This window comes from Rhea pennata, chromosome 21, assembly GCF_028389875.1.
Source record: "Rhea pennata isolate bPtePen1 chromosome 21, bPtePen1.pri, whole genome shotgun sequence".
Classification (NCBI taxonomy): domain Eukaryota; kingdom Metazoa; phylum Chordata; class Aves; order Rheiformes; family Rheidae; genus Rhea; species Rhea pennata.
The window spans coordinates 3542570-3555911 of NC_084683.1; the positions used below are offsets into that span (position 1 = coordinate 3542570).

General features: G+C 41.4%; 1 protein-coding gene across 1 annotated transcript; it reads left to right on the top strand.

Moving 5' to 3' along the window:
• The first annotated feature begins 1196 nt into the window (after positions 1 to 1196).
• On the top strand, positions 1197 to 13006 carry LOC134149728 (transcriptional repressor CTCF-like). Its single transcript, XM_062592936.1, has 10 exons — positions 1197 to 1977; positions 2325 to 2372; positions 3268 to 3401; positions 5649 to 5769; positions 6564 to 6713; positions 8182 to 8342; positions 8791 to 8973; positions 9401 to 9533; positions 11553 to 11720; positions 12825 to 13006. The coding sequence occupies exons 1-10, from the start codon at positions 1197 to 1199 to the stop codon at positions 13004 to 13006; spliced, it is 2061 nt and encodes a 686-aa protein (XP_062448920.1).
• The last annotated feature ends 336 nt before the right edge of the window (positions 13007 to 13342 follow it).

Genomic DNA, 13342 nt, shown 5'->3' on the forward strand with positions numbered 1-13342 from the left:
GAAATTTGTCAAAAAGGAGATAATGCTTTTATACAAAAGTTCTGAGAGTTAAAATTAAGACCTACCTGCTAAAATACTGAGCTTTAGAATTATTACATGCTGTTGATGCCCTGGCTAGATTTAGCCTAGTTTTCATGAGAAATCACTAGAGTCATGTAGCTCTGAGTCCAGACCATTTAGATTGAAATAAAATTTTAACTGAGCCTTGTCTGCATCCTGGGGCTCCTTCGACCCACAGAGGGCACGGTGCTCAAGTTCATCCTGTGTTCTGCCTTCTGAGGCAAGGCAGTGCCCATAAATGGAAACAGGAATGAAGCTCAGGATACTCCCAAGAAATTTACTTATCCTTGTTTTTTTTTTCTTTCTTTTTTCTTCTTTTTTCTTTTTTTCCCCTTTTTTCTTTCTTTTTTCTTTTTTTTCTTTTTCTTTTTTTAGAAAAGATGCCAATCAAGTGTTGTTCAGAGAAGTCTAAACATAGAGGAAATAGTTGTTTGAAGCTGGAGTTTTACATGAAATATGAACTTAATTTAGAGTAACTTTGAAGACTTAAATTCTTGCTTTGCATTCTCAAAGCTTTATCTTAGGGGGGAAAAAATCACTATTCTCAGACTAAGATTTTTTTTGTTTGACTGCGGTTTTTGGGGGAGGTTGTCTTTTTTTTGTTTTTTTTGGGGGGGGTCCAGATTTATATTGTGCTTTACAGAGTCAGCTTTTACAGGTAAGATTTCTAATGACATAAAAATAATGTGATTATAGCACAGGACTGCTTCTGATATTCAGCTTATTTATTTTACATAGATTGGTAATAAGGAGTAATCGTGCAGTATCACTTGCCTTAGCAATTTGCAGTCCTTGAGAAGGAGAAACATACATATCCCTTAATCTCTCTTCCTTGCTTTCCTTCCTTTCCATGAAACTGGTACAGCGGCTGTTTCACTCCAGGCAGGATTCTGTGATCACCTTGATTTACAGCGACAATACGCTAGCAGAGACTAATGCTTACAGTTTTGGATTTGTTTTCTTAAAACTGGCTGCAGTATGCTGTTGCTGTTGAGCTGATGGTTTTCGGTTAGGCCACTTGTCCGTCTGTGGGGTGTGTGCCATTATTATGGCACATTATTACATTAGATGATGTGCAATATTCTCTCTTCTGCTTTTTTTTTGTTTGCTTGTTTTTTTAACAGCAAGAAGGTGAAATGGAAGGTGAGGCAGTTGAAGCTATTGTGGAAGAATCAGAAACTTTTATTAAGGGAAAAGAGAGAAAAACCTATGAAAGACGCCGTGAAGCTGGGCAGGAGGACGATGCTTGTCGTATACCACCAAACCAAGCAGATGGGGGTGAAGTAGTTCAGGATGTCAACAGTGGTGTGCAGATGGTTATGATGGAACAGTTGGATCCAACACTTCTTCAAATGAAGACTGAAGTGATGGAAGGTGCAGTGCCTCAGGAAACGGAGGCTACAGTGGATGACACACAGATCATAACACCTCAGGTTGTTAATATGGAAGAGCAGCCTATAAATCTTGGTGAGCTTCAGCTGGTCCAAGTACCAGTTCCAGTGACTGTACCTGTTGCCACCACTTCTGTGGAAGAACTTCAGGGAGCATATGAAAATGAGGTTTCCAAAGGAGGCCTGCAAGATGGAGAGCCCATGATCTGTCACACTCCCCCTTTACCAGAAGGCTTCCAGGTAGTGAAAGTGGGTGCAAATGGTGAGGTGGAGACGCTGGAACAAGGTGAACTTCAGCCCCAAGAAGATCCTAATTGGCAAAAAGATCCAGACTATCAGCCACCAGCCAAAAAAACAAAGAAAAACCAAAAGAGTAAGCTACGCTACACTGAGGAAGGCGAAGATGTGGATGTCTCTGTGTATGACGTTGAAGAGGAGCACCAGGGGGGTTTGTTGTCTGAGGTCAATGCAGAAAAAGTAGTGGGTAACATGAAGCCACCTAAACCAACAAAAATCAAAAGGAAAGGTGGGTTTGTAAGCGGATTTCTAAACTGCACTGGTTGTGACTGCACCTTGCAATACAGTTGAAGTGATTGAGTAGATGCAAATGGGAGTAAAGCAGGCATGCTCAGTGTCACTTACCGTTTTGTATAAGAGCTCTCAGCTCTGTTTTCTGGGCAAACCTGCTCTCTCCTGTCTGTAGGTTTGCAAAGGAGCTCATTTGCCTTGTGTGATGCTGTGGTATTAGTATTCCCATATCACTACAGTTGAAAAGGTTCTGCTTTTTGCTGTAATGCGTATTCAAGAGATTATTGTGTACCATAAAGTTTTACATCAGGAACCAGTGGTATAATTAGTTTTTGGGGGGCGGAGCTTTTCAGACAGTCACATTACTGAGGAAGCACCTCCACACTCACACAGGTACTCGGACCTTTGTGTACATTCTTCTAATGGAATCTACTCTGTCTTTATTCTATAGGCAAGTTGGGTCTATCTGAATCTGTCAGATTTCCTCTATGGGACAAGCTGGAAAGGAAGTAACTATGCGATGCTGCTCTCTTTCTTTATTATTTTTTTTTCTTCCCCTGTGAGAGCAATTTTTCACCTGACCATGTTAGGTGCAAAGCTCATTCTGTACATAGATACAAAAACGAACTCTGGGACTGATCCGAAGTTACTTAAAGCTGTAGAAGACATTCTGTTTGTCTTGGGTGTTATTAGGGCCCTCAGTTTGCTGTGTTCTGAGATTTGTGCTGCCATTGCTTCCTATGGAAAAATAAGGTGAGGCTGGAGCTAAACAGAAGGCAGATGGAGCAGAAAAACAAAACAGGGAATAGGTTATAAACTGGACCAGTAAAACATGTAGGAATGAAAGCATGTTTCTGTTGTTCCTCACTTAAGTTTCTGTTATAAAACTTAATATAGGAGTAATTTCGTAACTGTCATCAAATTTAAACAATGTTCTTTTGACCCTTCTGCCAAAAAAGTGTAATTCATGTTCTTAGCTTTCTTTTCATACCTCTGCATTATCTAACTGAATGGTTTGAAATTTGCAAATAGCCAAGTGATAAGAAAATAAGGGAGTTTGTTTCCCTCGTTGAAGGGATGTACACTCTCTAGCAGTATCTTCCGTCCATTGGCTGTTCATACAAAGGCTATGACGCCTGCGTGCCATTTGCTGCTGTAATCTAATCTTTCAGAACAAAAGGAACATTGCTGATTCATGGTGGGGGGGGTGGAGAGGGAGAAGCTGTGTCATATTTTTTGCCACTAAATCTGAATGTCCCCATCTTCCTATTTTCCTGCAAATGATTAGGTACACGCCCTCACAAGTGCCCGGATTGCGACATGGCCTTTGTGACCAGTGGAGAGTTGGTTCGGCATCGCCGCTACAAACACACCCACGAGAAACCATTCAAATGTTCAGTGTGTGATTATGCTAGTGTGGAGGTATGTTAATTGTCACAGTGCCAAGTACATGCTTGTATGCTTCAAGACTTATTCATCATCTGTTACAAACTTTCCTCCTTGACCATTTTTGAAAAGCCTCTGAGTAAATGGGTTATGAATTACAGAATCAGTAAGGTTGGAAGGGACCTCTGGAGATCATCTAGTCCAACCCCCCTGCTCAAGCAGGGTCACCTAGAGCATGTTAGACAGGATTGCATCCAGGAGGGCTTTGAATATCTCCAGAGAAGGAGACTCCACAACCTCTCTGGGTAACCTCTTCCACTGCTCTGTCACTCTCACAGTGAAGAAATTCCTCCTCACGTTCAGGCGGAACTTTCTGTGCTTCAGTTTTTGCCCCATTGCCTCTTGTGCTGTTGTGTGGGACAACTGAGAAGAGTTTGTCCCCATCCTCTTGATGCCCTCCCTTCTGATACTTATACACACTGATAAGATCCCCCCTCAAGCTTCTCTTCTCTAGGCTAAACAGGCCCAGCTCTCACAGCCATTCCTCAGAGAGCAGATGCTGCAGCCCTCTGATCATCCTCGTAGCCCTACGCTGGACTCTCTCCAGTAGCTCCGTGTCTCTCTTGTACTGGGGAGCCCAGAACTGGACGCAGTACTCGAGATGTGGCCTCACCAGGACTGAGTAGAGGGGCAGGATCACCTCCCTCGACCTGCTGGCAACACTCTTCCTAATGCACCCCAGGAGACCATTGGCCTTCCTGGCCACCAGGGCACATTGGTGGCCCATGGTCAGCTTGTTGTCCACTAGCACTCCGAGGTCGTCTGCACAGCTGCTTTCTGAATGAATTAGGTCTGTTTTTTTTTTTTGGAAGCAAATGATAGGGTTTTCTCAGTTGATGGGAAACCTATTTGAGGATATTTGTGCACCGAAACCCTAGATCATTTCCATTTCCTCTTTGGAGACTGTAGTTTTCATTGTTTTTAAAAAGAGCAGTCCTTTAAGATGAGTAAAGGAGTTGAAGGAGGCAGTACTTTAAGACTAGAGATGCTCTCCAATTTTAAAATGTGCACTTTGCATCTTACATATCTGTTGATAAAGTGATTGCTGCCAAAATGAATGGCGCTTTCCCAAATTAGTGAAAAACAGCTTTGCTAATTCTAAGAGGTTATCTAATTTGCTTGAGCAAATAAAGCTTACTTGAATGTTCTACCCTGTGCCCTAAGCAGCACTGTTGCTTGTGCTGCAGGACAGCTTTTAAAATGTAATAAAAACTACATTGCAAGGTGGGGATAGGAAATCTGAGCAAGGTCACGAGCAAAATTTTTAAAAAGTGATCTGTGCAGTGGAGGAAGGTTACAGTGGAGATGTTGAATTGGGTGCTTAATCTTCTTTTATTTATTTATTTATTGAGTTTTCTGGGTGTGGGTGTTTCAGTTTGTGTGTGTATGTTTTGGGGTTTATTTTTTGAGGGGGGAATGCTGGGGTTTTTGTGGGTCTTTTAAGTTTTATCTATTTATCTATTTATTTATTAAACAAACAAACAAACAAAACTTTGAGCTGTGACTGCGGTGTTGTAATTCCAGGCCCTGAGGTCTGAAGTGATGAATGCGTTGTGTTGCAGTGCATGAATTAGGAAAGAATAAGCAAGTTGGTCCTATGTGAGCTGGTTGCAGGGTTTTATAGACAGCAGTTGGTGCAGCTTGCTCTTACTGAAGCAGAAAACGCTTTCCGTTCATGTCTGCTAATTTTTAAGCTATGTTCATGCCTCCTAGATAATGGCAGGAGCGCAAAGGGATTAAGTCACCTTGATTGCAGGACTAGGGCTTTTTTATTGAGTTACTGATTTATGTTCTTCCTGAAAGTAACTGGAGGGCATCCCAGGAGGCACCCTGTGGAAGAACATCTGCAGTGTTCCTGGGTGCATGCTTTCCTGGAATGCTTTTTCTCTGTGTCTGTCCAGGATGCTTTCAAATTTTAGCTTATCCTCTGACGTTGAGATGGTTGATGCCAGTAAGGTGAGTGCAGGAGACAAAATCTGGCTGCTTTGAATGTAGGAGCAAGACTAGGAATAAAGCTGGGAGGTGGAACAGAGTGGGAAAGGGAGTATGAGTGGTTACATGGCAGTGCAAGACTGGCACTGAAACTGGTTGGTTGGTTGTATTATTTTTAACCTTGCTACTGAAACAAAATGTTACTGTAACAAAATTTTTGACTGATTTCTTTTACTTTGGAAATCTTACCTATTCATGCTTACTAACTCCAGTCTTGCTCTTGGCTTTCAGGTTAGCAATTTGAAACGCCACATTCGCTCTCACACTGGAGAGCGTCCGTTCCAGTGCAGCTTGTGCAGCTATGCCAGCAGGGATACTTACACGCTGAAGGGGCACATGAGGACCCACTCTGGTACTGATGTCATGCTTTTAGCACGCTGTCTGTGTGCTGGTGTCTGAGTGCTTGGACAGTGCATAATGGTGCTCATGCTCGGAGTCAGCAAAATGAAGTATTCAAGTTTAGTGTAAAATTATCATGAAGTCTGTAGCTGAAGAGAATGCACTGTTTATCAACATTAATAAATTCATAAACTGACACTAGTAATTGCTCTGAGAAATGTGCTAGAGGATTCTGATTTTTGCCTTCACTGTGAGGTGACAGAATACAGGCCCTTTATCAGTATGAAGATGAGCAATATCTTCTTTATTGATGTTTTACTTCCCACTGAAGGTTATAGCCATTTTTAGTTTCATTCTTGAGTGTAATTGCAACAGTGTCTGGATGCAGTTTGTGAAGATCCTTAGTCTTTTCTGTGATAGAAATAGGACTTTTTTTTTCTAGCATGGAACACTGCTGGAGTGCTAAACTGATGAGGCTGCTAAAATTTAATGACAGAACTGTGCTTGTATGCATGAGCATTCAAAAGAAAATCTCAGATTTGATGTTCACAGTGTTCCAGCATCTTGCATGTAGGTCTTGAATGTGTTTCTCATTGTAAGGACTAATAATTAACTCATTTGCTCAAGAGTGAATTTGTTTTGTCTTTGTGTTGTAGAAAGATATTTACGGGAACTAAAACTTCTAGAGAAAGAAACATCATTGAGCTGTTTGCTGGTTTCTGGGGAGTTATTTTATTTTAGGGCTTTTTGATTAGATTTCTTGTTAATAAAAGTGCTTGTGCTACTTTTCTCCTTCCGTTACTGTAGGAGAGAAGCCATATGAATGTTACATCTGCCATGCTCGCTTCACTCAGAGTGGTACCATGAAGATGCACATTTTACAGAAACATACGGAGAATGTGGCCAAATTTCACTGTCCTCACTGTGATACTGTTAGAGCAAGAAAGAGGGACTTGGGTATGTATCTTGGCAACATGGCCATTAGCGAAGTTACTACAGAAGGCTACACAAAACATGCCTTCCCAAAATTAGAGTTCATGTAACCCATCAGCTGTCTTCCCCCCGCTTTAACCTAGTAAATCCAGTAACTGCACAAAATGAAGCACAGGCTTAGAAGTGTGGCTGGTAATACATACTTTTAGCCTTTTAGCTTACAGTAACTGCTGCATGCTATGGGAACAGCACTTTCAATTTCTTTTCACTATTTGAAAATGCAGCATGTTTTTCAAGCATCCAAGGCAAGTTATTTTCATGTCCATAGGTGCGAGGCATTTATTGAACTTAGACGAATATTTTAACTGTACGACTTAAGGTCCGAGAAATCGGAAGGTCATTTGGCGTGACCTCCTATGTATTGGAGGCCATTAATTATCACCCAGATATATCTTCATCAAGCTGAAAGGCTTGAATTAGCCTAAATGATTTCATTTTTCAGAAAGTGGATCTGTGTGCCACAGACAGAATAGGAGAGACTGAGTTGTCACAAAAGCCCTGAGTCCTTGCAGTAGGAGAGTGTTGACCTGGTGAGCAGTTCCCCATGATTCTAGCAGGCAAGCTCTCTTTTATGATATACAAGAAGGTGAAAAATAGTACTACTCCCAGAGCAATTGAAGATAATCTTTCTCAGTGAAGAAAAGGCTGAGATTTGGCATAATTCTGTCTATAAGCAAAATATCAACCAAATAACGGGAAGGTAGGTTCTCCTTCATAACAAACAGATGTAAAGTGCTACAATGAAGGACACGTTGAGACGATGACACCAAGTGTCTATGAAGCAAACAAGTACTGATCTATAACAGGAAAAAACAGAATAGCTGTGAAGATTTTTTTTTTCATAAGGATTGTTCAAGCTACAGCAGGCTACCTTGTGCAGGTGCAATATGCTCATATTTGGAGGATTTTAAAGTGATTAAAACCTCTGATAGGGGTTAGCTGTTGGTACCCCTGTTACCCTCTAGTCCTGTCACTTTGACTTCTGATCCTGCAAAAAATCCTGTTTCCCAATGTATTACCTGGCTTCTGACTGTATTCAGGCAATTCAGAGTGGTCTTAAGTGTCTTGAGGACAGTGCTGTGTTTTACCTTGACTTTACTTCATCTGTTGCATGAACTTCAGTAGCAAAAATTTATGTTGCTCTGTCTTCCGAGAGAATCCTTACAGATTGTCCAAAGCAGTCCTGGGCATCAGTGATCTGGCTGCTATGTTTTTGAGATGGATTTTTGAAATAGTCTACACACTAACAGTCTAAGAATCCTGCTGTATTTTACAGATAGTGAATTTTGAATATAAGTTATGTGGTATATCATCAAACACTTTATCAACTCAAGAGTATACCGAGGGAAAGACACTGAGAGATTGTATACCAGGCTCTTTCACCCTTGGATAGCCGTGATGTGATTAAAGGCTCTGGTTCTTGCATTCCTAGGTGTCCATTTGCAAAAGCAGCATTCCTACACTGAGCAGGGCAAGAAGTGTCGATACTGTGATGCTGTGTTTCATGAGCGATATGCCCTCAAACAGCATCAAAAGTCTCACAAGAATGAGAAGCGCTTCAAGTGTGACCAGTGTGATTATGCATGCAGGAAGGTAAGCTGGTGGGACTGACACCCCTTAAGTGCATTAGAACAGGAGCTAAACACATAAGCTAAGAAATCTTATCTGTTAAGTTTGACCAACTTTCAAAATCAGTGTTAGCTCTCTGACTTTTATTTATTTATTTAAAGGGCATGGGAGAGTTCAGTGGCTTTTGCTTTCTGCTGAAGTGCTCCCCTGTGGAGAGTGTCTTTTAAGGGAGTTAAGTCACAACCTTGGCATATCGGTTGACAAAGAGCTAGAGTTGCTTGGAGGATGGAAGTAGGTAGGACCGAATATGCCATCAATCAGAGTGTGGTTGCACTCGGGCAGGACCATCTTCTCCTGGGTGTTTTTCTTGGACTAAAGTGTTTGACCTCGTCTTGCCTGCAGAAATAAATTTCTCAGTGTCTACATCTGAAAGTTTTCAAGTTATTCTTTCTCTTTGGTTTGTCCCTACCAGGAGTGGCGCATGATCATGCATAAACGGACCCATACTGGAGAAAAACCTTATGCCTGTAGCCATTGTGATAAAACCTTCCGTCAAAAACAGCACCTTGATAAGCACTTCAAACGATACCATGATCCCAACTTTGTCCCTGCTGCATTTGTCTGTTCCAAGTGTGGTAAAACTTTCACTCGCAGGGTAAGGGAGTGTGTGTGTGTGTGTGTGTGTGTGTGTGTGTGTAAATACATTTTGAGTTGTGCTTTTTGGCTGAATGGGGGTTTTGGAAAGGAGGAGCCCTGTTACTCAAAGAAAAGGGTGTCTGGGGCACAAGGCACAACACTGATCTTTTAAAAGGTGGCACTTGCTGCTCTCTGAGAGGAGGCTCTGGTATTGATACTGATACTGGCATGTGCTAGCAGTAGCATCATGAGCAGTAGGAAAACTCAGCTTTATGAGTAGAAGTTAGTGAAATTTACCTATATTTGGTAAATATTTTTCCATTACAAAGAGGAAAAAGAGACAAGCAGTCAGAAATGTCTGTGTAAAAACAGGGCCAGAATATCTGATCTTGATTTCAATGCATGTTGGTTTTTTTGTTTTGTTTTTTTTCCCCCATTCTGAACAGAACACAATGGCCAGACATGCTGATAATTGTTCTGGCCCAGATGGTGGGGAAGGAGGGAATGGAGGAGAGACAAAGAAGGGCAAACGTGGCAGAAAGAGAAAAATGCGCTCTAAGAAAGAAGATTCCTCTGATAGTGGTAAGATACAGCTCAGTACCTTCTTAGCATTACAGGCTTGTGATTCATTGTTTCTTTGTTAGCTGTTTGCCAGTTCTGCAGGTTTGGTTTTGTACCTGAAAGGCCTTTATGTACTTGATAAGGGGAAAAAAATGATCGTGTATGTATGTACATAGAGGACTGTGTGTGTTTAGGGAGGTTGGTGTGAATTCGGCTGTCCTGGACCTCTTCCGAGACTCAGTAGTTGGGGAAAAAAGTGCTGTGTCTGTTACCCTTTGCCTAGACTACAGTTGTCTGTCTTGCATGCTCTTCTGAGTGTTAGTACACTGTCTGATACATTTTTCCAGTACTAAAGTCATGTTGTCCCCTGCTTTGGCCTGTCAGCTGCTGAAGTAGACAGACTGATAGTTGATAAAAGTTGAGATCTGAGGAAAATATGAAGAAGCTCTAAAAAGGTAGGACCTGAAAAATTCAATAAAAGAAATTTGTCTTTGAATGACTGCGTACAATAGCGCAGCACATGCATACCTCCTTGTACATAAGGAAGTAGGTGCTTACAGACATGAGGAAATGTCTGGAAAGCAGTAGTGCACAGAACAAATAGATGCTAATGTGAGATCTTGTGGCGATAAAATCAATCCCTTCAGCATAATCTGACTGAGGGGGATGAAAGCACATCATATCCAGAGTATTTGCAGTCTTTCTGGGATGTTGAACTGATCTTTTTTCAAGCCAGGAATGCATCCATAAGATGGCAGCGTATAGTTAACCCTGGTATGTTTGGCTGCTTTCTGTTTTCTGTCTTAATTTACTTGTGAGATTTGAAGTTGAGGCCTGGTATGTGTTATGACGCCTCATCTTTGTGGAATCCCAAAGACCAATGGCCACCTTTTTGAAGGTATTTTTCACTTGATAGTAATCATTTTTATCACACCCTGGTCAACAGTTGTGCAGCTTGGATACTTTTTGGGTGTCTCTCTTAACTGAAAAGTATTAGAGCCATTATTGCTGCTTCTAAGAAAATGAAATCGCTACAGTTCATTCTTCCCCCTCAGATAAATGGAAGTATGCCTCATGCAATGGCTCACCTCTTCATGAGGAAGATAAGCTACTCTTCTGTGCAGTGGGCATGCTTAGACATTCTGGGGCAGTCATTTTACCCTTCTGACAGTCTGTTCCCCTTGACACCTTTTATTGCTTTTTGTCTGATTTGGTTTTGCATGGAGTATTCTGGGCACATTGATGGTGCTAACTGGTAATTTCGGGGATGTCCTGAAGTATAAAACTTTGCGCCATTAGCTCAATACACCACAAAAAAATTGCAAGAAGTTAAAACTTGTCATGAGCACCATTGGACTGGAATCAGTTTCTAAGAAGTGCAGTTAGTTGGCATGGAGGGGAGGTGCTATCATAAATCGGTTGGTGGACAGGGCCTCATAAAATAGGCTGTTCTACGTCATAAAGAGAGGTCTTGGAGAAGATGCTCTTGGTCACTGATTGATGACCTATGGTATGTTGATGATCCTTGAAAGCATGGCAAGGTGTCTGCAAAGCTGTGTTCAACTGTGATGCTTAAGACCTCCCCAGTTTCATGTGACTTTACTGTTTTCAACTTGACATTGAGGTCCTGAACACTAGTTGCGGTGTTCAGGAACTGCTACCCCAGTTGCTGATCTACGTTACAGAAAAAGATAAGTACAGTGCTGCTGTTTCTTGAGGGCTAGGAGAATTACTGTTGGATCACTCTTGACTTCTGGAGTGTTTCATAGAGGTATTGAAGTCACTACCACCAAATGAAATCATGTTTTCTTTCCCTTTCTGAATGGCATTTTGTTCCCTTTAATGTAGGAGTAACAAACTTGAGTCTGTGCCACTAGGTTCTTAGCAAAGGCCTCATTCGCCTTCTCTGTTACCAGAGCCAGCTCCCTTCAATTGAGGATTAAGTAATGGCTCTGTAGGTGAATGTGTTTAACCTCTTTAAACTAAAGACTTGCTTAATGCACTTCTTCGAGGATTTTTTTTTTTCTTTTTTCCTAGAGGAAAGTGCTGAACCAGATTTGGATGATAATGAAGATGAAGAGGAGACAGCAGTAGAAATTGAGGCTGAACCAGAAGTTGAGCAAGAGGCTCCTGCACCACCTCCTAGTCAGAAACGAAGAGGAAGACCACCAGGCAAAGCTGCCACCCAACCAAAACAATCCCAGCGTAAGTCACTACTTGAAGCTTACGTTACAATGCTTGTTTGAACTGCATCTTCCTTGGATTTGGCAGCTCTCATCAGAGAACTCCTGCCCTCAAGTGAGCTTATTTAAAAAGTAAATAGCTGCACTTTTCTCTAGCTTGCTATGATCTTCCTTGTGCATGATGCTTGTTGCAAGCATTTCCTGGTTGTTAGGGAACATGCCTGTTTCAGATCATGCAAAAAGGAGATGACAGGATTTGGTTTTTTTTCTTTGATAACATTCCAGTTAATAAGTGTGTGTGCAAACTTTTTTTTGTCTTTCTTTCTTTCTTTTTTTTTCTTTTTCTTTTTTTGTCCCAGTTGCTGGGTGTCTGCTCATGTTGCACTTGCTGTTAAAGAAACTGTTACAAGAACCACCATGGTATTTTATGCATGTAGACTTTTGCAAATATTACTACAAGCAAACATGCTTCAGACCTGTAGTTTGGAGCATAGCATAAATACTGCGTAGTTGCAACTCCACAGAGGTTTCTTCTTAAGCATAGAAATCAATAGCTATACAAAGTCTAAGTAAAATTTTAGAAAGTGCAGGAAGCAGTTCTTCCTTCAAGAGGTGAATGCTGCCTGGTGACTTGGCTGTTTGATCAGTGCTCCAAATACAGCACATGTCCTTCCAAAGCTTACAGCCTGCAGAAGCATTTTACGTTGACTATATTCACTAGTGTTGCTGTGGACTCTGAATCTGACTGAAACTTTGCCTTACTCTAAGTGTAGAGGAGCTGATTTGAGGTGCACCTGTATATTGATAGTCTCGATTACTCTGTAAAAATTGCTTAAATACTGTCTCATATATTCCTATATATCTTTTGAAATTTGCTGCTAAAACATCTTCACACAGGAGCCAGGGAGGTAGGGGCTTGATACTTGGATGAATGAGAGGCAGGCTAAATTATTCTGCCCTGAGGTGGGAATGTGTCTTTATTGGGAGCCCCTCCTTTCCTTTCTATGCAAAGGTCTAAGTATCAACTGAAAAAGTCATCTGAGGGAGGTGCAGGCCAGCCCTGGAACCAGTAAAAATCTGTCATTTTCCTCCTCCTCCCCATCCCCTTTCTTTTCTGCCCTTCTAGCTGCAGCAATCATTAAGGTTGAAGACCAGAACACTGGTGAAATTGAAAATACTATGGTTGAAGTAAAGAAAGAACCTGATGCAGAACCAGTAGAGGAAGAAGAAGAAGCTCAACCTGCTGTAGTGGAAGCTCCCAATGGAGACCTCACTCCTGAGATGATTCTCAGCATGATGGACCGGTGATGGAAGACGACTATACTGGCAGGCTGAACTGGCCTGGGCTGTGTTTAAGCGGCTCGAATCTATTTTTCCTTTTACCCTTTTTCTTGGCTTTGGGAAATGCATCATTTTAGACCATTTTACCAAACTTACTGGGAAATAAAACTTAAAATGATGTTAGAATGTGATTTAACTAGAACTTGCTGTTTTATGTTAGCATTACAGGATCATGGAACATTAGGAAATATTTTGGAGTCCTTCAGGGTTTCCTATGAGACGCTTGATTAGTTTTGATCTGAGCTGCATTGTAAAGCTGGTCCGAGGACAGTGTTTACATGCAGCAAGTTTTAATATACAAAA